This window comes from Dendrobium catenatum, unplaced genomic scaffold (assembly GCF_001605985.2).
Source record: "Dendrobium catenatum unplaced genomic scaffold, ASM160598v2 fragScaff_scaffold_651, whole genome shotgun sequence".
Classification (NCBI taxonomy): Eukaryota; Viridiplantae; Streptophyta; class Magnoliopsida; order Asparagales; family Orchidaceae; genus Dendrobium; species Dendrobium catenatum.
Genome location: NW_021319113.1, coordinates 617,217 through 641,128, shown reverse-complemented (window position 1 = coordinate 641,128; position 23,912 = coordinate 617,217). Strand labels below are relative to the sequence as shown.

Below are 23,912 nucleotides of genomic sequence, written 5' to 3'. Positions count from 1 at the left end.
ATTATTTTCCTATTTTTCCAGGTTAGATATTAATTTTTTTTTTCTCTAAAGCTGCTTTTCTTGTGGCAGACCGTACATCATTAATAAAAATTATTAGACATCTTTCTGATCTAATTAAAATGCTATTGGTAGCTCTGCAGTTAAAAATACTGTTCCCTTAGCATACTGCTATATAGTTACTACTGCTTAAGAACATGAGAATTGATTTATACTTTTCATATTCAGCTTTAATTTAACCAAAACTTTGTACGACTTGTTGGTCAAGTTTATTTTCACAAAAACAAAAGCTCCAAGGCAGTTTTCTCAAACCTGAATAAAAACCCCAAAGAATCACTATGGTTTAATTGGGTGTCATAGTCCGATGCACCTTCAGTTATTTCTTCAATAATTTATAAAGATTTCAACTATTGCAGTATTTCGGTATTTATTGAACATTCTTATAACACCGCACAAATGATGTGATTCAAACTGAGGCAAAGTTTCAATCATGAATTGTACACATGTTGGAATGTCCATGTTCACTTTACATATTGGGAAAACATTTTATGTCCTTGTGGTAGCTACATCTTTTGGTAACATTGCAACTTGCAAGAGATGCCCTGCAAGAAGGAAAGAAATAATTCATTGAGTTCTAAAAAATTTTGCCAAATATATTGTTCTTGAAATAATTGCAAAAGAAAGTTACAGAAATGACAACAATTTAGTTGACATGTGTTACTTGTCCTTTGTATGTGCAAATTAATTTATCGGCAGGAAAATTCATAAGAGTAACTATATTATCACCCACATATGCCTAAGTTTTACCTTCTCTCTCGAAAGTTGGGAATGCCAACTCAGTAAATCTGCATTCAAGAATGATGTGCCGCTCAAACGTAGTATAAATGTGAATCATTCATTAAGTGATGAAAAATAGCTTTGTCTGAGGGTATTATTGCCCAGGCTGAGCAAAACTTTGTTTTGCTAAATGCTGAGCCAAAGCCCTAGAATCCAGGTTTTTCTATCTTTCAAAAATTTCTGAATAGAAGAGCCTTGAACTACTACAACATCAACAAAAACATCAATATTTTATCCCACTATATGGGGTCAGCTACATGATTCTTTTTTCTTCATTTTGTCTTGTTAAGACTCAAATTCTTATTTAAGTTTAATAAAAAATATCATTTTTAATATTTTCTAGCCAAGAATACTTCTACTCTCCTAACCGGGTCATCGGAAGTTTGACGTTTTATGTGTCCAAATCATCTAAGGCGACTCTCTCTAATCTTATTTGCCATTGGAGCTACTCCAACCTTTTCACGTATATACTCATTTGGCATTGTCTCTAAGAGTGAAACCACTCATCCACCAGAGCATCCTTATCTCTGCAACACTTAACTTTATGCTTCTTTTTTAACAACCAACATTCTACGCCATAAAGCATTGCAGGTCTTATCACCATTTTATGGAATTTTCCCTTGAACTAATTTTCTTAAATATTCATTACTCACTTCCAGCTCCTCCCTGCGGGAAGGTTGCACCTATTGGTCAACAACTGCAGGCTTCCATTGCCAAACAATCATCGGCCTCCTTTTGCCAATGGTTGCCACTCACCTAGCTGTGAGGCACAAGCCGCCATCTGCTGCCCTTGCCATTTTTTGTTATTTTTACTTTTTAAAAAGTTGACATAATTTTGCTAACTATGTTTAATTTTTTTACCACACTCCCAGCAATGTTTTTCACTTTTTTTATGGAGCATATTTCAATTTTACTAGCTCTGCTTAGTACTTTTTGGGAATAGCTTTAAACAGCAGTTTTCTCACAGTTTGCAGGCTGCAACATTAATAAAAACCTCATTTGTTGGCCATCAACCCCTAGCTTGAATCTGCCAACCGCCAAGAGGTGGGTTACTGATAGCTGATGAAAACCATTCTACACTAGATTCATGAATTACTTGCTAACAATCAATTGAATGGAAAAAAAAAAACACTTCAAATATGGTATATTAGATTTTTGTCTCTGGAATTCATCATATTGAATTATTGGCACTCTATTCTTTTACAAACCATACGCTCAAAAAGAAGTTTTACTATGCAGGATTGAAATTCCTCCCACACAATTCTGTAAGCCCTAAACTCCAAACAAATGGAACGACCACTTAGTGTCATGTATAATGCATTGGGGGTCTGCAAGTTTTATCTGAATATTTTATGCATCATAATATTTCTCTCATGTATAATGAATTTGATAATTAGGTTTAAGAAAATTAAATTTTGTAGAAAGAAGTTAAATACCCTATGCATCCACATTTTGAAGACAGCTAGAAGTAGTCTGACCACTTGAGTTTTATATTGTATTTTACATGTGTTTGCAAGATAAAAAAGTGAACTCAGTAAGATTTAGATATTACTTAATTAGAAAATACGGGCTACATAATTTAACATCATTCAAGTTTCATGATATGAAATGCCTCAAAGATATGAAGCCACTCGCAAAGAAAATAGTTCATTGTCAAACCAACATTATAAATGTTCTCAAATTTCTTCAGTAGTTGCACGTTTACACAATAAAAAATCATTATAATTTAAGATACAATTATCCTTTTTTGAAAGAATCAAACGCCAAACCTCTCTTTTGGAGGTAGGGACAATGCCACTAAGATATGCTCCAAGTGGTTTAATATACATTTGTGACATATGAATTACGAACCAAATCCAATCATTTATAAGTTTTTTCTCATGATAAATCATGAGAACTAGTTTATGGTTAACCGTTGGGAAGAAGCATCTGTAGATGAGGGTGCAGTGTACATATGACATATATTACTTAGAATCTATATTCTAAATCATATCAAACTATTGGACAGAAATAAGAAGCTGAAAAAATATTGAATGAAGTACCACTCCCGAATTTGAAAGTTGGAAATAAATGATCCAGCAGTTCTCTTAGGGTGGGATTTTTTTGTTTGGTTTTTCCATTATCTCTTTATTTCCTTCTCTTTCTCAACCTCTAATTTCCTTAATTTTCTTTGGCTTTTCCTCTTGTTTTTGCAACATGGAAACCTAGCATTGCTCTCTTTCTCTCTCTCTTTTTCTTTCTCTTGGGGAAAAGCTGGTGGAAAATTGTTACTGCTTCATGTACTTCATATGTATCCATCCATCCTTGGAATTCTCTTAGGTCCCGCAATACTTACATTTTTCTTTTGTTATAATTTTCCCTTCATCTTAGTCCACTCCCTCTCTGATGTGATACAACAGGAGTTACTTAAGAAATTAAAGAGAGCAAATTAACAAAATAATCCCAAAATTAAGTTATTACTTATAACAAGGATTGATCCTCGGAGTTCCTAGTCTTTAACTTGCTTAGGCAAAGAAGAGCGAAGTCGATTAATCAAACAATTCAAGAAAACGCAAAGAGTAATTTGTAAAGCTACGACGATAAACAAGAATCCACGATTTAATAATGAAAACTTTCACCTTTGGAGCATATACGCTCGAAAGTCTAGGCTTTAGCGGAAGAAGAGTCTCCACATTAGAATCGAGGTCACTCCGAGGAAGAAGGAACCTAGAATCGTCGTTCTTGGATAAGTGGCCGAAGTGGTGGAGGATGATCGTCGTCCAATGATGATCCAACGTCCCTTTGACCTTTGCTCGTCGATCACGTCCACTAAGGTGTAATGGATACGGTCGATGTATTCTTCAACGGTGTCGTCGAAATCAAAGCCCACGTCAAAAGAATGACGATTGGAGAATGTCGACTTGATTTCGATCGTCATGCACAAATCCAAAGTTCCATTTGGGTTCCGCCATGTATCCTCACCGGGAGTTGAGGGAGTACCAAAGAAGAAGAAGGGAGGGAGGAGGTGGCGGCTTGGAGTGGCAAGGTCCGGCCGGCGTGAGGTCTAGAGGGGGAGTCGGCTATGGTGGGGGCTAAGAGTCAAATGCAGGAAATCTGAAAAAAAATTCAGATTTTAGTGGTTTAGGAGAGGGATTTAATTTGAATTTCAAATTAATCCAAGGAGGGAGGGAGGGGAGGCAATGGGGAGAAGATTTGGGCTGAATTTGTGGTGCTATTAATGTAATTTGGAAGAGAGAGAAAGCCATTAAGGGGGCCGGCCATGTGGAGAGGGGAGCGGGGCTTAGGAGTTATGAGAGTTGGGACCACAAATTTAATTATAGATTTTACAAAAATCTGAAATAAAACTTCAGTTTTATTTAGGGGAGAAAGCTTCCTATTATGAAGACAATTAATTGAATCAATTCAAATTTCAAATTTGAAATTGATTTCAATTAAATTGATTGCATAAATTAGGGAGCTAAATTAGAAAACATTTAATGGCTCATGACAATTTGAAATTTCAAAATTGAAACTCCAAGGAAGGGGGTGGCCGGCGGCTAGAGGAAGGGGCAAGGGATGGGTCACGGCATGGGATGGCCGGCCAGCGGGAGGTGGTAGCCAAGTGGCCAGCGGCTTGGGAGTCTTAGGGCTAGGCAGCGGCAAGTGCAAGGGAGGAAGAGAGGGAATTTTCTAGGGATTCGAGCGGCTATGAATTCACTAACCTCAATTATCTTCAATCAGGATTTCCACACAATTAACTTGGGCGAACTCTAGAACTCACAAAGAGATCTAGTTTCTCTGTCGAACTCACTAAGAGATCTAGGAGGAGTGAACTCACAAAGAGAACAAAGAGCAATTTTTTTCATTCATCAAAAACTACTCCAAATACAATGATAAAGCCTATATATAGGCCAACCGAAAATAAAAGTCACAAAGACGATATTGCCCTTGGGCTACAATAAACACTAACTCCCTCATAGGGGTACAAATGGAAAAACATGAAATAGAAATTGCATGAATAAAATAAAACATAAAAAATAAAGACTATGAATCATGGCCGTCGCTCGACGACCCCTCCGATGGTAAGTGTGCCGAAATCTTCTATGGATGTCCTCATCACTCTCCCCTTCCTCTCCATTAAACTACGTAAAGTAATCATGTACCAACTCCTCCATGCTGCAAACATTTACAAAAATTATAGATTTAGATACCAAGTAAATTATTACTTGATTTAGCCCGTAAAAAACTATAAGTGCATCCTAATATTTTTTTAAATAGCAATATGAATTGGCAATACACTATATCCATTCCGCACGAAGACTGGCTTATCATATCCTTACAAACAATATCATTAAGAAAAAAAAAATTATAAAATTTTGTTTGCTTTCTCGTTATCTCACTTTTGAATTGATATCACACAAGGGTAATGTTTTTTTTTCATTTTTCCTTTACATTTCTCGTATTGTTGTCAACTTAGACCTTTGTACTCAATAGAATATTCAGCAAAAATTTTGCATCTAGCATTTTAAATGGCCATACTTGGGATTAATAGAAAATTTCAAGGTAATGATAAGATAGGAAAAATCACAATAATGGAATAATTAAATCAACAAAATGGTTTCTAGACTATTTAAATTTGTTCATCTTAGTCCTGGGCTTTTCTTAGCATTCAATTTAGTTTCTCACTTTCTCAAATCATTTTATCTTTTGTCTTTTTTTTTTTTTATCTCACCTATCTAGAATTGATTGTAGCTAGTTGTAGCAATCTTCAACTGCCGGTACTATCAATTCTTAGTTTTGGGTGTTATAGAGATGAGAGTGTTAAGATTACTGTGTAATAAAATTAGGAAGAATAATGAGTGAAGTAAATGTTTGGAGGAAAGAGTAGGAGCTTTTATTGAGGATATGCTTATAAATTGTTTGTTTATATGGTATAGAAATTTGCAAAAGAAACTAATAGCACTAATTAGGTGAGGAGCTATATGTTACAGGAGTAAAAAAGATAAGGGATTGCATAAAGCTGATACTTTGTCCATTTTCTGGAATGATTTTCTGTTAATTACGATTCGTGTAACTCGTCTTAATTTGAATGAATGGGGATTAAATATAATTGACCATAAATGGGATATGGCAGATAGTGGTCATGATGGGATTCTTGGATTTTATTTAGGTTCCGGACGAAGCTGCTGGCAAATGCATATCATGCGAAATACATTTTGGTGCTTTTGTAAGAAGGGTATGTCGGTAAACATTTCTTATATTTTGACTACATACTTTTCTTTTTTGAAATACTATGTTTAACATGAAGAGTGGAACTTTCGTTTTTCAGCATCATTGCAGGAATTGTGGTGATATTTTCTGTGATAAGTGCAGCCAAGGTAGAATACCTCTCACTGCTGATGAACAAGCTCAGCCAGTACGCGTTTGTAGCAAATGCATGGTGTGCCTTATACTCTGACTTTTAGCAGATTTTATTGTCATTTGTATTTCACTGTTTTGATATGCATTTGTGCTCGTCATACCTCATGTCACTGTTAGATACAGTTAATAACTCAGTTAGCATTTATATATAAATTGTTTACTTGTTTAATCTGGTCTATATTTCACTACACCTATGGGTTTTTATCTTTAGTCTTTGTGATTTTACCTATTCATGTTTGTGTCGTCTAGTAGAAAGATTTCCCTGTCAAAAGGACAATATAAGGGAGATGGAAATTGAACCTTGATTACTTGGTTAGGGCAAGTTTTAGAAGCTCTTCTTTGGTTATCTTTGATGTTCTAGGTGTAAATTCTTATAGATTGCTTGTATTCTAAGTTGCTATTTTTCCCCTTTGGTCTATAACCATCGGCATTGGTAGAACAGCTCAAACGTCCTTGCAGGTTTTATATTCATTGTACTTAGTTCTGTTAATTTTATTCAGGTAATATAATACTTGGTTGAGGGAAAGACTTGCGTTTGAGACTTTTTTAGTATTCACTATCACTGATTTTCTCACTCCAGCCATAAATGAATTGACTACCTGCTAAGAGAAAGACTAATATTGTTCAAGGTGAAACTGAAAGAATTCATACCACGACCAACTTATGTTTTGTAATCATAAAAACAAACGTGACAGTTCCTTCAAATTATTTTGTTTTAATTGCCTTGTGAAAATAAATCCATTAAAACTTGTTCTAGATTTTTCTTGGTAAAAAGTAGTTACGTTCAATATAGAGCTCTTCAGGTTGAGACACAATAATAATGCATACTATGGGCTTCGAAAATTCGCGCCCCAACCTCTTTGTGCCTTTTTTGTTGACGAGAGAGTTTTAACGAGCTGAAGGTTCCGGGATAAATTTTTAAAAGGCATATTAGATTTAAGATAAAATGCTATCAAGAGATTTCGTCCTGAATTCTCAAGGACTTTATTATCTGAGGTTTGGTTTCTATAGGGGCAAACTCCTAAAGTTAATTACCTCTCCCAATAACTAGAGATCAATTTCGATTAAGGTTAGTCGTTAGATAGACATTGAGTATCCAACATATAGTAGCAGCATCTTTAGGATTTTTAAATTAAATTTGAGGGTTTTTAAAATTTGAAATTTATCACCATACACGTAAAGCGAGTGATGGAAGAATGTTGACGAGCCCAATCAAGATCTCATAGTTTTATCGTCCCGAGCTGTCATGATCTCTAGTCTACTTAGTCAGAGGAAGTAATCAACCCAACCTGACTAAAGGATCCTTGTTGGAAGTCATGGGTTATATCCAAGGGTACCTTGTAGAGTCGGGGTAAATGTTTGCCTAATGGGATATATTTGAGTCCACCTTAGTTAACAAAGAGCTTTATACCCTATTGATTAATTACTTAAATATTTAGAGTCATTGGGGAACATACGAGCTCTGACCATAACCGTAACTTAGTAGTACTATTTGGCAGTAATGCCACCCGATAAAAGGGCCTTGGTTATAACCGTTTATCTGTTGTGTCATTTAACGACAAAACCACCCGTTAAAGGAGACATGTCATGTTATTACTGGCAAGAGATGGTTTGAAAATGAATTTTAGTGATATTCTCGACTGGATATTCACTCTTTGTAAGCTAAAGTGATTTTCAAATTTATTTGCCTTAGCTAATTTTTGTGAATGGTGAATGAATTTTTGTTTTACGTATGTAGGTGATTAATTTCATCTTAAATATTTTAATTTTTAGTGATTCTTGAGTTTTGAACTTTTATTAAAATTAGAGCTTCTTAATGATTAATTTTGAGATTTGGTGGAATTGAAAGGTTGATATTAACTTTCAACACGGCAATCATTAGGTTTGTTAGTAATTTACTTTCATTATTTGAGCCTTATTGACTCTATTTGCTTGTCAACAAAGGATATGTTCGGCTTCTAATTTTCAGGGATATCTGAATCGAGAATTTATGTTTGAATAAATGAATTTTCTTTGTAAAAGACCTTGAAGGTCTAATGTAAACCATATAAAATTGCACATTATATATGCAAATGCATTAAATCGACACAAATCAATGAATGTCGGTTCTAAGAGTTTATATTTTTAAACAATAAACCTTTCTTATAAGAGGTCTTGAAAGCCTAATGTGAACATATAAAACTAAATACTCCGACTAATTCAACGAGCATTAGTCTGGAGAATTTGCGTTTTAATGAGCGAATTTTTCTTATAAGAGGATTTGAAGGCCTAATGTGAACGTATAAAACAAATACTTCGGTCGACGCTATGATCTGTGTTTGTTTAGTGGTTCAAGTCGTGTCAACTCTGATCCATTTAAAAAGGATTCACTAACTCACACATTATTCTCGGATCTTATGTTTAAAAATTCAGCATAGCGGTAGGAGCGCATACAGGTAATTTTGTATTTAATGATATATATGCTTTTTTATATGTTTAATAATCCATTTGTCATTTTCGGTCCGCACAACATCCTCAGATGTCACATTTACGTGTTTATTGCACTCCTCTAGGCTCATGCGGATGAGTGCTTTTCAAGTATTTATGGGATGACCGATACATTTTGCATGATGGACATGATAGTCATATGTAGTTTTCATAATACATTTGTGTCAATTTAATGCATTTGCACATATAATGTGTTTGCATGCTGGTTTAATGCATTACTATGATGTATAATGTATTTGTATGTTGAAAGATGTGCATTCACATAATGCATTTTACACATTGCACGCATATGTATGTAACGTAATGAATGTATATGACATATATGCATGTTCACATACATATTCGGGTGTGTATTTGCATATTTGCACGCTTATATATGTATTTGCATGTTTTTATGCGTACATGTGTATTTGCATATGCATTTGTGCATTACTGACATTTTTGTATGTTGCGTGGTTCATGCATAATGTGTTTGCATGTTATATTTGGTACATGCACGATACATTTGTATGTTATTTGGTATGTGTATGACATCTTTACATAAAATTAGCAGGCATGCATGCATGATTCATTTGTATGTTGCATAGTATACTCGTGCAATGCAGTTACACGTTGTGCGATACATTGCATGAAACACGCACAAATCTCGATGCACTTGCACAATGAACTTGCGAATTTATAGGATTATTGATGTATTTGCAAGATGCGTTTGCATGATCAACAGTTTGCATATACACGCTGCTTAGTGTTCTCGTATAGTGCACTTGTGAGTTGCGAGTACATTTGCACTATATGATTAGGAGACGTGTAAGATGTTTCTTTTGATGAGTTGACATATCTCACACACTTCTCTGAGAGAGATTCGTGCCACTTGTGACATGCAACAATTTACAAGCGTTCAGGGGTGTACGACAATATACATGAATATGAGTCCCCTTACTTTTGGCAGCAACCATGCACATTATTTAGGGCAATTGCGTGCCTGTGACTTACAATATGATTGATGGTCTCATTTCATTAAAGAGTGTTTAAGCAAGATAATTATCGAAGATATGTGGAAGGAAACCTACGTGGCATCCATCAATGTAAATGCATTGTCTTAGGAGCATAAATAATTTTATATATTTTTATAATTACTATCCACATTTAGATTTATTTATGCTCGTATTTTACTTGGTTGCAAATACTTGGGCAATCCAATGCAAAGCCTTGAAACAAGATCTTCACACATTTTAAATATGAATTCTAAAAATGAATTTTTGATATTATTTCAGCATGTATGTTCATGCTCCTTCATAGTTGAATTGTTTGTTAGGTGGGCCCTATACATGGCTGCTTTTGGGGTTATAAATATGGAGCTTCTCCTTGGTTCATTCAACACATTTTAACTTGTGAAGAGAGTATTGCTGAGTTATTTGAGTTTATGCAAATCTCTTAAGGGCTAGGGGGCTTGCTCCGTTCTTGGAAAATAATCATTTTTTTAAAAATAAATTTATTGTCAGTTATATTTTAACTTATTCATTTTCTTAGTTTATGTCTTATAATTTTATTTTATTTATTTATTTTTTATAATTTTAGCTTTGAGTTTTAATCTCCCTAAATTTAGCCTAAGTCATTTATTTTGGTTTGAACTTTAGCAGCACTCTATTGTCATCCCTACATAGGGGATTGCTTTGGAGTGCTAAGCCTTCCCACAGTGCTAGGAAAGGCTCATGTATGGTCAGGGTCAGGTGATACCTTAGCTAAAGTCGCTAATCCTTGCTTGCTAAGAAAGTTAGTCATGGGTCTTCAGGTACCCGTGCATAAGCAACATTATTTTCCGGCCCGCCAAGAAAGACAGTCACGGGTATTTATAATCTCATGTGCAGCAATATTTCCCTCCTGTCAAGAAAGGATGTCACAAGTACTTATGGTTTTCATGCATTACAGTGTTTTCTCGCCTACCAAGTAAGAAAATCACGGGTACTTAGGTTTCATATGTTGCAATTCATAAAATTAAACTAGTGTCGGGTTGGGGTTATACCTCAAAGCGCGCGACAATGGAAGCAGTGACATCAATGGAGACAACACCTACAATGCACGAAGTAAATTTTTATAATTAATTTTTTTGTGTGGGGGTGGAAGCTAGAGAGGATATGGTAGAAATTCTCTTTCTAGAGAGAGAAAGAGGGATTTTCTTCTCTTTCTGGAGAGAGAAAGAGAAGGGTAGGGTGAGAGAGAGGCTAGGGTTTTGGTGGAAGTCATTTAGAGGGAGGGTGAAATCTCTTTTTTAAGAGGGAGAAAGATAGGAAAAGAGAGGTTTAATTCTCTTTCTAGAGAGAGAATTCTAGGAGAGGTGAGGGCGAATGATGCATGCAAATTTTTGTTTATTTTAGTTTTTTTTATTGTAATTTGAATGCTATAGTTTTTTTTATGCTATCCTATGATGGAAAACATCCAATGATCATGAGTAAGTAGTGCTTGTGCATGACAAACCTTGAGTGTGCTAGCTACTTGGTTTTTTTTTGGTCTTTAGGCTGCTGGATGCCTCTCGGGTTGGGCTTGGCTGCTTGGTTTTGAGCTGAGTTTTTTGGGAGTTGTTTGGTTCTAGCTCATTAATGCTTGAGCTGATGTTTTAGCTCATTAAAAAGAAAAGTTATTCCACTTGTTAGCTCATTATGTGGAGTGGAATCCTTGCCTTTTCCTTTCTCTGTATCTCTTCGGTTTTTCTTCTCCTGGTTCTCCTTCCTGTGGCCTGTTCCGGTCTCCCTGACTGCTGGTTCCGATTCCCTGTGCTGCCCCTTCGGTTCCTCCCCTGGTTGCCTGTCCCGTGGCTGCTTTTCTCGGTTTTCTGTGTGGCCTTTTCAGGTACTGTTCTGGAATGATTTCTGGCCTTCTAGTTCCCCTTACCTGATTGATTCGGTTGAAGGTTGAATGGTTGTTTGGCTGCCCCCTTTTCTCTTATAAATTGGAGATGTTTTGAGACAAAGAAGGTTGTTGAATATTTGAGCAAAGTCTCTACAACACCTGAGGGTTTCTTCTTCCTTGGAAAAGCTTGAGAGCTTGTTCCATTTTTCTCTTCCTTTTCTCTATTTCGTCTTGGGATTCAAACCTCTTGTTCTCTCCGCAAGTTCCACTCCACTTGTATCCTTCTTCTTGAGCTATTGGAGGTGTTTGTTGGCTGATTTGGTGACATTTGCCGGAGGAGTTTTGTTGGACGTTGAACCTTGTAGCTGTGGTGTACCCTTGGTTTGCAAGCCCTTAAGCACTTATTTTACTTTGCCTACTTTTTCGTTGCATGTGAGGAAACCGCTTGCCGGTTGTTCTGAGGGTAGTGTTTTTTAATTTTATTTGTTTCGTTTGTTTTGATGTTTGTTTGGATGTCAGCATTCTAGTTTGAATTGAGTTTTGTTCTATTTGTCCTGGTGTTATCCTCTTCTGGCTCTTTCTTTCTAGTTTGCCTACATCAGCGAAGGTGTGAGAGGCTTTATAAACAGGAAATGAGCTTTCTCTCTTTGATTTTAGAGAAAGAAAGTGGAATGTGATGGAGCTTTTTGATGGAGGTGTATGAGCTTATGGGGAATTTTTTTTTTGTGAAGGTAGCATGGCGATTTGCGGGAAGGAAAGGGAGATAGGAAATTTTTAGGGATAGGTTCGGGTAAGAAGATGAAGATGGAGAGGAGGTGGCAAGAAGAAAAAAAAGAAGAAGAAGAAGAAAAAAAAGAGGAACAAAAGAATATGATGAAGGAGAATAAGAAGGAAAAGAGGATGGAGAGGGAGAGAGGGGGTGGCGGCGGGAGTGGCTGGGGTCGTTGGGGTAGGGGTAGGGCATGCACGAGAGAGGGAGCCGAGAGGGAGATGGTGAGAAGGGGTTGTGTGAGTGTATCATCGTGAGGAGGGTGGTTGGTTATGTGGATTTAAGTGAGGGGATTTAGTATTTATATTATTTAGATTTAGGCAATTTTTTTAAAAAATTCCATCTCTCTTATTATTATTATTATTTTTTGTAATTATTTTAAATATAAATTGATATGCATTTTTTTAAATTAATCATGCCTCGATTTATCCGTCAGATTGCTTTCATTCGTGCACGTCAATGTCGCCTTGATCCACGAGTGCGAAATTTTGATTTTTGCCGATCAACGACCTTGACCAATATTATTGTCGATCATAGTTATTTCATTTTCCCTGAACGCATCAGCTTTGTCTGTTTAGCTAACAGAGGCTTTTTCAGTGATTTGAGATTTTGGTCAACGCACGTCGGGAAAGTTTCATGTCAAATCACAATCTTTCGCTTTCGGAATTTATCGCGCTGGTCGACTCGACCCTGAACTAATATTGAGGTCAACACCTATTTTGTTGTTTGTTGCCTTTGTTACTAGGGATAAGAAATATCTTTGCTTCTCTATGTTTATTTGAACTTGATATATATATATATATATATATATATATATATATATATATATATATATATAGTAGTCATGAGTGTCTTACTTTGGTTGAGCACCATTAAAGTGCCATTCTAAAACTGAATGATTATATTATTTTTTCTGGATCTTTTATAATCATGCAATATGCCATTCTCACTAGTCCTTTAGTTTCTTGAATTTCCCAAAAATTAGGCATAATTTGATGCGTTTACTGGAATGCTGCTTGTTCTGTTTCACGTGTGATATGCTTTTGATATAGATTGTTACTACTTAAAACTTCTCTTATTACTTTGATTATTGAAGACTCTATGTTTTACAGGAAGAAGTGACTCATCGACTTAATATTGCAAAAGAGTCCATCGGAAAATCTTCTGGATTCAACACCCATGAGGTTCTTGCTAGAAAACTTCAGGTTAAGAACTTTGCTAAATATTTTCTGCCTTTGTTGTTGTATTAATTTTATTGCTTTATCTTCTAATTGGCAAACATGTACCTGTATTGTTAAGTAAATTTGTTTTCTTACGTTTTGTATTATATATTTCTATTTAGCTTTGGAACTGGTACAATGTTTGTTAGAGTACATTTTGATTCAATTTCTTATCCTGTATGAGATGTATATGATTAAGCAAGTTACGCCATTAAATTTTTTTTAAGTTTCTATTTCTTTTGTTTTTAAATGTAGAAACCTTGGTGCATAAAATATTGGCATTTATTTCTTGTTTGTTGGTGTATTATAGATTGATAATAAAATTATATTTTGAAAGCTCTTGATATTTGGGAAGTGGTATATGTTAATGTTGATGCTTCCTAGAACGGTATATTTGTTCCCTTATTATAAATAAGAGGGGTTCCTATTGAATAATACATAGAAAATTATTTCCTGCATAACGTGCTATAGGAGTAAGGATTGTCCTTGCCTTAGCCATAGCATACTCCCCTCCAACTTCCAACCTTGCCCTCAATCTTGCCAACCTAGTTGCTCATTCGCTCGCTTGTGCTTGCTCGCCTGATTGTTGCTTCTGTATTCATTGGTGACTTGCCCTTGCTTATCATGCTTGCATGCACTTGCTACACTTATAGCCCCCTCACTTACCTCTTATGTTTGCAGGCCTTTCACTTCTTTTATGGTTGTTATAATGACAAATTCCACTTGATGTCTGTCCTTTTTGATAGCACTAACATTGTCAAGTTCTAAAGAGGCAAGCTTCGACTATGCTATTTTTTATTGAACATTTCATTGATTCAATTATTGTCTTTTGGATTTTTCTGAAAAGATATAAGATTTGCTTCCTTCCATATATTTTCAAGAAAGTAATATCTTATGTCTACGATTCCTATTCAGAATTTTTTTTCAACAAAATGATATGTACATTCAAGAGTATTATAGCTTCGGGTTGATTTTTCGGACCCGAACCCAACCTGTTTAGGGTCTGGGTCAACCCGACATGACTCGAATGATCCAGGGCCGACAAAAAATTGCTAGTTTTCGGGTAAAAAATGGGTCAATCACGGATTTTTGGTTCAAAAGCAGGTCAATCTCCGGTTTCTAGGTAAAAAATAGGTTTCAGGGTCAACCTGAACCCGACCCGATTTTTGAAACGGGTCGATTTGTTGAACCTGAACCCGACCCATTTCGGATCTTGGTTGACACTAACCCGAAATTTTCATGTCGGGTTCTAGTCAGATTTTCGAGTTGTGTCAAATATTGACACCCCTATTGCTAACCTCCCACTCTTGATCAATTAGCCTTGGCTTATGGCTCTAGGGGTGGTTTTGTGATTATGGCTACGATGGCCATTCTAGTAGTGATCACGACCATTGCTACAATATCTTTCCAGCTTGTTCTTACTGTAGCCACACCAATCTTTCTCCTGACGTTGCTGGGAGATATTTGGTTATGCCTAATCCGTTTAGTCTATTTTTACAACGAGTGTAACATCGCTTACTCTTTTTTGGTTTTTTGTCCTCTTAATCTATTATTTTTTCTCTGGAGGCAATGATCGATTACTTTCACATCCTCAGTCATCTATGTCAATGTCTCGTATTTTCTCTTTCTTAGGATCCATTTTAGTTCTCTTATGGTATGTCTTGTGTTTTACATCTGGTTGTTTCCACTCATATGGCATGTAACCACCAACTTTTTCCATTTACGTTATTGACCATTCCCTTCAACCTGTTATTATTGTTGATGGGGTGCCCTTTCATATTTGGAAACAACATTATTCATTTTTTGAAAACTCTATTTCTCAAATGTTTTATATGCTCCACGATTTTATGTTACTTTATTATCTATCAATGCCTTATAGGACTTCAAAATTTTTTTGTAATCATTTATCTTTCTCATTAAATATATTAGGATTACAACTAGAATAATATGATTAGCGAGATGTTGAAGCTAGCAAAGTATACTACTTGATGGCAAATGTTCCTTCCGCCTTCAACTTCACTACCACTCCATTTCAATGCTATCATCGGTTGTATCATCCTCCTCCCAACATATTCAAAGATTTTGTATTTATTTCTTTTTCTCTATTCAAGTTTGAGTATCATGCCTCTGTTTGGGTGAATGCCACTATATATCTTAACCTAATTCTATCACTAGTTGTCAATTTCTTCTTTGTGGGCTAGTTCGATTGGGCATTTAAGGTTGTAGTCCTATCACTGCTTTCCTAGGATTTTATTATTTTGTTATACATTTATTAATGATTGTTCGTGAGTCATTTGAGTTTATTTGCTCATATGTCGATTAAAGGTCCTTCATGTGCTTTAGAATTTTGACTAAGAAATAAAAGTTCAGTTGTTCATCTCATCATTTAAAAAAGCGGTCAAGGCATAGGCCTCGACGCCTCGAGGAACGCCTTAGTTCGAGGAGCAATCCTGGCGTTGCAAGGCTTAAGCCTTGATGAATTTGGCGTGGCGTGCGATTTTTTCACTCGAGGAGTACGCGTCAAGGCGTAACGTCTAGAGGCAGTGTGAGGCGACGCCTCATTTTAGATATTTTTTTAATTACGCGCGACATGATGATTTTAGGGTTGATTCGGTTTCCCTGTTTCATGAGAGTAGAGTTTGGAAAGAGAGGTTCCCTTGCCTCCTTCAACAACAATAGTTCCGTCGGATTCGACGGTGCTTGCAGCTAAGGTAACATATTTCAACCTTTTCGAGCGTTGCTTCCGCTTCATCCGTTTCGAGTGTTGCTTCCGCTTCGTCCCTTTCGAGAATTGCTTCCGTTCATCCCTTTCGAGCGTTGCTTCATGTCAATTGGAGTTCTTCGATCTAATAGGAGTGCTCGCGGACAACCATTCTTTTCGTTCGACCACTAGTTTGGGTTCATTTGCTTCGTGTGAAGCCAGAGCTTGAACTGAATGTAATACTATTTGTTCGACCACTGTTTTGGCTTCGACTGCTGCAGTGAAGGTAACGAGCTCTCTCCCTATTGCTTCGATGTTTTTTCATGCATTGCAGTCGACTGAGGCTTACATTTTTTCATGCATAGCAGTTAACCAAAGTTTAAGTAATTCCTTGAAATTATAATATTAACAATATGTAATTGTAGTTATATTAGATAATATTTTTTACTTTGAAAATATAGAGCAATTAAAAAATAAACTATATAAGTTGTCAATATATATATATATATATATATATATAAGCTTAGGTCTACCTCAACCTTTCTTAACATAAGTTAAATCTAATACATCTACTTTCCTAACCGGGTCATTGGAAGGCCGCCATTTTATATGACCAAATCATCTCAGGCGGCTCTCTCTAATCTTATATTCCACTGGAGCTACTCCAATCTTTTCATGCATATGCTCATTTTGTATTCTGTCTTTAAGAGTAAAGCCATTCATCCACCTGAGCATCCTCATCTTTGCAACACTTAACTAAATATTATGCTTCTCTTTTAATGGACAACATTCTGCACCATAAGATATTGTAGATCTCACTACCATCTTATAGAATTTTCCCTTAAGTTTGAGAAGGGCTTTTCTATCACACAATAAGCCAGATGCATTCCTCTAGTTCAACCATCCAACTTGAATTCGACTCATAATATCCTCATCTATTTCCCCATTACTCTGAACAATAGACCCAAGATATCTAAAACAGGTGCTCTTATTAATGACTTGATCGCTCCAAAGTTACAATCCCCCCATTAGATCTATTATTACTAAAATTACACTTCATATATTCCATTTTAGATATACTCAAATTAATGCCTTTAGACTCTAAGGTTGAACTCCATAATTTAAGTTTACCTTCAACTCCCTCTAGTTTTATCAACAAAAAGCATACACCGGGGTACAACCTCTTGCAAATGTCTAGTGAGAACATCCATGACTAAAGCAAAAAAGATATGGGCTTAAGGCTGATCCTTGATGTAATCTAACTGAAATAGAAAAATACTTGGTCAAACCACCTTGTGTTTGAACACAATTGAATTCATATCCTTAATGACTTAAATATAAGCATTATTAACCCCTTTCTTATGTAGAACTCTCCATAGCACTTCTCTTGGAACTTTAGCACATGCTTTCTCTAAATCAATAAAAAATATATGTAGATCCTCCTTATTCTCTCTATATTTCTCTATCAAACCTCTCAATAAATGTATAGTTTCCATAGTAAATCTACCTGACATGAATCCAAATTGATTTTGAGAAACATTAGTGTCACGCCACAACCTATGCTCCATAGCTCTCTCCCATAGTATTAATTACTTGTATATTGTAATATTTTGAAAATAGTTTAAAAGATTCTTAAATCGATCTCACATTTTAATTAGATGTTATGATACAAAACTTTTCTATTCCTTCATGTCTCAAACATTTTTATCTTGTTTGCCGATCTAACCATTTTCTAGATGTTAGCATGCTAAAAAATTTCATTAAATAATTTGAAAGCTTGGATTTATTCTAAAGTTTTACATAATCATAATTGAAGTTTTGCATGTATAAATGCCTTCGCAAGTGTCTTAACCGTTAGTGGTGAGGTCGTGATTTTTTCCTTTTGAATGAAGATTTGATACTTGCTGAATGGAAAATTTAATGATTAACCCACAAATCCTTGCAACTTGTGACCTTCAAATTAGTAGGCAGGTTCCTCCACATGTTGTTCATTGTTTGCATTAACCCGCCAAATCCTTCAACTTGTGAACTTCAAATGGGAACCAAACATAAACCTCGGCTTCTTTGATTTTTCTTTTGTCATTCACCCTCCTCGAGCTTCTGTGTGCTTTACAAATAAAGAGGACAAATAGTAAGTGATTCTCATAAAAAATTATGAATGTTGATATATGTCGTCAATCTATGTTGGTTGGTGTTAGTGTATGCCATCAATCTATGTTGATATATGTCATCAACCAATGATAATTAATGCTTGTCATTACCATAACCTAATGCTAGTAGGTGACAAAGATTTTTTATTTACATGTTCATATTGCATTTTATTTATTATTAATTATTTTATTTGAATTATTGGAATGACTGGTGGCGTAAGAAGGAAAGATCCTGCATGGAAATATGATACTTAAGTTGAAGTGTCAAGTGAAGGTGTTAAGAAGGGATATATTTATATAAAATATAATTTTTGTGAGAAGAGGCTTAAGTATCACTTAGCTTGCATGCATGTCAATGTTGGACCGTGTGCAAATGTACTTGATGAAGTGAAAAAAGAATGCAATGATTATTTAAAGAAGTTTCCCAGCGCCAAAAGGTATCACAAAGAAATATGGAGGAGATTATTAGAAATTCTTCTTACTATGGTTTCCAGCATGAAGGATCCAGCAGTGGGAAGAAACTCAAGAACAAAATTTGTTTAGATATTGTCAGGTTCTTTTTTAAAATTGCATATCATTCAATGTAGCTAGGAGTCCATCATGGATCAACATGCTTCAATTTGTTGGGAGATATGGTCGAGGACTATAACTTCTAAAAGCATATATAAGTAGATCATGGATGTTAGATAAGGAGGTCAGAATAACATCAAAGATAGGGGATGAAATTAAAAAGACTTAGCTTAAGACAGTGGTGACTATAATGTCAGATGATTGGTCATATATTCGATAGAGGAGTATCATTAATCTTTTGGTCAATAATGTATATGGAACTATTTTTCTAAAATCAACTGATGATTCTAATTTTGTAATAGATGTGTAATTATTGTTTAAAATATCGGATGATATTGTGAAGAAAATAGGAGAGGTATTAGTATTTAATGTTGTTACTGATAATGCAAGTGCATATAAAGCTGTAGGGAGATTGTTAATGGAGAAGAGGGAGCACTTTTACTCGACTCCATGTGCTGCGCACTGCATTGATTTAATGCTTGAGACGCTGGGGCAAGTGCCTTAGGATAAATCAGTTTTATTGAAGGCTAAATTTGTTTGTAAGTTCATTTACAATCACTCTTTAGTACTCAGCTTAATGAGGAAATTTATTAAAAAAGAAATTATTCGATCTCCTGTTACTAAATTTGTAAGTGCATATTTAACATTATAAAGATTTAAGAAGTTAAGGTAGCCCTTAGAAGCTATGTTTGCTTCTGAAGAATGAGATAAAAGTTCGTGGGCTAAAAAACAAGAAGAAAAACAAGTGAAGAAAATTGTAATGAAAGATGGTTCATTCTGGCGTGGTATAAATTATGCTTTGAAGACATGACTTTTAGTTAAGGTGCTAAAAATGGTTGATAGTGAGAAAACACCAACTATGAGATTTATTTATGTAGCAATGAATAAGGCTAAAGAAGATATAACAAGAGATTTGGGCGGTCAAGAAGGTACCTACTAAGAAATATGAGAAATTATAGATGAAAAGTGGGATCGCCAATTACACCAACGCTTGCATGCTACTACATACTATTTAAACACTTAATTTTATTATGATAAGGACTTTTATGTTAATAAAGATATAAAAATTGGTTTATATGCATGCATGACTATACTTGTTTTTGAATGTGACTACCTAAAGTGAATGATCAACTTGAATATTTTCATTTGAAGAAGAGAATGTTTGAATTTGGAGCAGCGCAAGCATGCAACAAAATAGAATCTCTAGGTTTGTTTATCATTTGCACATTTATAATTTTAAATTTTATTGTTTATGTCCAAGCTTCCTACTTAAATCTATATTCATAATATATTTTTTATTTTAATGTAGAATATTGGTGGGCTCAATTTGGAGATGTTGTTCCTGAATTAAGAATATTTGCAGTTAAAATTCTTAGTCTGACTTGTTCGACTTCTACATGCGAGCGTAATTAGAGTTCCTTCAATTAAATTCATACAAAAAGAAGAAATTGATTGACTGCAATACAAATGAACAAACTAGTATATATTATGTTTAACAAAAAACTGAAGGATATATATCTCAAAATACAGAAGCAAGGAAATAATGATAATGAATTAGACCATTTACTTTTTAATAATTTATAATATGATGATTAATGGGTTACTCTTATTGGTGCTGGTGTTCTTGAAGTTGAAGCTGAAGGATAAACTCATTTCAATGAGAAAACTGAAGCAATCACTATAGATATTGAAAGGTCTATTGAATTGAAGTTATATTTTACTTCCCAAGTATATAAAAGAAAGAAACATGTGAGATTAGAGCTTTCAAAAAATTCAAAGGTAATCTTAAATATAATGAATTATTTTTATGTTATTAATTTGTTGTTTCATTTTAAAACTAACGATATGTTAACTAATATAGGGGATAAAGAAAAAAATATTATAGATGAAGAAGATTTTGATGATTATTTTGAACATAAATTATGAGAATTTTTCTGAAGACAATCAAAGTGATGATGAGACAGCCTTGAGTATTGATCTTAAGGGTGTGTTTTACTTTTAAATGAATATTTATTTTGAATCTTATGTTTCAGTAATATTATCTTCAAACAAATCATCATATTCATAATTTACTTAATATTTTGTCATTTTATGAATTATTTATAATTTTTAAATTACTTTATTTTTTCATTTGAGGCTTACACCTCGCCTAGCTTAAACAAAACTTCTCAAGTCCCGATTTTGCCTTTTAAAATCTTGGACTTCACCTTATTCAAGATTGTATTTATTGATAATGATTTAGAATTTTTGCATTCTAAGTTTTGCTGCACGAGCTTTTCCATGATGTTATTTATTGAAATTGTCCTTATATATCTCAACCAAATGATTTTAGTAAATATAAAAATTACAGCCTTTTTGATGTTGTGATGAGATTGATGCTTCATATGATTGATCCTCATTCCTCGCCTCTTTTGGTGACATGCAATATTGACAACCTACTATCTAATCAATCCTATCCCATCCACTCATCTTTATAAGTTCTCATCCTTTTTTATTTTTATTTTTTTTATAAGTTTAGTTTTTTTTAATAAGTTCTCATCCATCTCAACTCTTTTTACCCGTCATTAGGTTTTTTCTTTATACTTGGGATATTTAGCTATAAATGCTTTATTCATGCTTTTCACTCACAAGATAAATTCTTTCTTCTTATGATTTGTTGCATACTTTTTGGGAATTCTAGCATTCTAGCACTCAATTAGATCATCAAGCTTATGATTATCTTATTTGATGTTTATATTGAAATTTTACTTTAAGAAATTGCTAAGTGAGAGATTTAAGAAAAAAATTATTTCTAAAGAGTATACCCTAACAATGAAGTGAAGAATAGTATATTGACCTAAAAATTTGAAAGTGGAGTTAGTTCTAAAAGATGCATCAGTCTTTTTGTTCATATAAAACACCTATTGAGATTTGGAGAGTTATGAGCGATATTGTAGTAATTTAGTTAATAGATCTTTTTAATATAATTTTAATTTTGAAGAATAGGAGTGTTGTGTGTTGGAGTACTCATAGTAGTAGAGAGAGTTTAATAATGTCTTAGCTTTATATGAAGATCCAACAAATACACACGAATAAGAGAGAATTATAAGAGACATCAAAGTTTTTATGTGAAAAACTCAAAAAGGAAAAACCAATGGGGCTTGACCCAGTTAAAATGATTTATTATGTAAGTAAGATTACATAAGTCTGCTTTTTCTCTCAATTGATGAAGACAATATTACAAAATTGGAGTACAATCTATCTCCAATTTTTGTAGTAGAGATTGTTGGAGAAGTTGTGGATGTTAATGACAGTCGGATAACGATGATTAGGTGACCTCGATCAAGAATTGGCATTCATGCGACAACATTCATGGGGGAAACGATTGGGCAATAATGATCAATCAACAATGGTTGACCGTAGTGGTTTTTTGATCGTTGGGAGTTGGCAATTATTCGCGATGGTCATCGGCAGTGATTGTCGAACATGACTCATTAGTCCTTCAGATTTATAAGCTCTCTTTAAATTCAACCCCCTTCTATGTGAAGAATGGAGGTCATTTATAGTTTTATGGAGTGGCATACTAGTAAATTTAGCCAAAAAATTTAACATCCATGAGACAACACATGTTGATTCTCTTGATCATACGGTTGCAAGCGAACCAAACATTCAACGAGCTACTCGTTGCTCGGTTCGATTAAAGCTTGTTTGTGATCGTTTAATTAACTAAACAAAGAAATTTGAATAATATTTTAAATACTCGATCTTTAAATAAACAAGCTTGAACACTAATATGTTTGGCTCGTTTATGTTCATGAACAACATCATTTAAAGCTCGCGAACAAGCTCGACATTAAGCTCAATAAAAGCTCAATTCGTGTTCGATTTAGAACTCTTGAATAAGCTCGATAAAAACTCAATTAATATTTGATTATGAAATTGATAAATATACATAATATAAATATTTTATATTTATTATAACATACTGATATAATTATTGTTAAATAATAAAAAATAAAGCAATTAAATATTATAGTATATGCTAATTAAAAAAATTCATTAAATATGTTCATGAATATGCTTGATGTAATTGTTTGTTAGGAGGCTCGATAAGCTCGTTTGTGAAGTTAACGAACATCTAGAATTAGAGCTTATTTATAGCTCGTTAAGGCTTGTTTGTTTAAAGCTCGATAAGCACTAAACGAACCAAACACGAACCGAATATGAACACTCATTAATTTAAACGAACCAAACATGAACACAAACAATAAAGCTTGAATCAAACATGAACCAAACTTGAACAAACTGATAATAAATGAACTCAAACATAAACACTCACATACTTGGCTCGAGTCATTTGCAGCTCGAGTCGTTTGCAGCCCTAGTTGATCATAAATTATTCCTTTGTCACGACCCGGCCCGGTTAGCTCGTATAGACGAGGCGGGAACGGAAATCGGACAGGCAAATAAACCATAACTTCTAAAACTTTTTAAAGACATAAAGTATAACTGTAAGAACTTCAACACGTAGGAAACAAGCGCCTCTAATCATCATATAAACAAATCTAGCATTTCATATAACATATATGTACAAAGGTGGCAAAAAAAAATCTAACCAACATGATTCAGTCACCCAAAACAATCTAAACTATAACAAAACAACAAAATAGACAAGTGGAACCTGTCACCCGGTGTACGACGGCTGTAAGTGAACCTTGGGTGGTCAGCCATCTCTCGCAGCGGTTTCTCCTGAAAAGTTTCCCAAAACTAGGAAATGAGCTACACTCAAGTAGGAAAAACTCTATCCTATGTTTTCATATGCCTTCATGTTATAAAGAAAAGTTCTGAACTGCTTGGATTTCATACTAGATTTCGTATGCTTTACATATGTCATATTTTTCTCTATGCTTTATGTCACGTATGCCATGTCTTGTGTATGCAATTAATCAAGTCGT

At 34.5% G+C, this 23,912-nt stretch overlaps 1 protein-coding gene across 1 annotated transcript in view; it reads left to right on the top strand.

The window, feature by feature from the left end:
• The window catches only part of LOC110115519 (protein FREE1), a 59,806-nt gene that overhangs the window by 31,776 nt on the left and 4,118 nt on the right, over positions 1-23,912 (top strand). Inside the window, exons 5-7 of the mRNA XM_020848780.2 lie at positions 5,984-6,049; positions 6,143-6,253; positions 13,450-13,542. Of these exons, the coding sequence (XP_020704439.1) occupies positions 5,984-6,049; positions 6,143-6,253; positions 13,450-13,542 (270 nt within the window). The remainder of the gene's footprint in view (positions 1-5,983; positions 6,050-6,142; positions 6,254-13,449; positions 13,543-23,912) is intronic.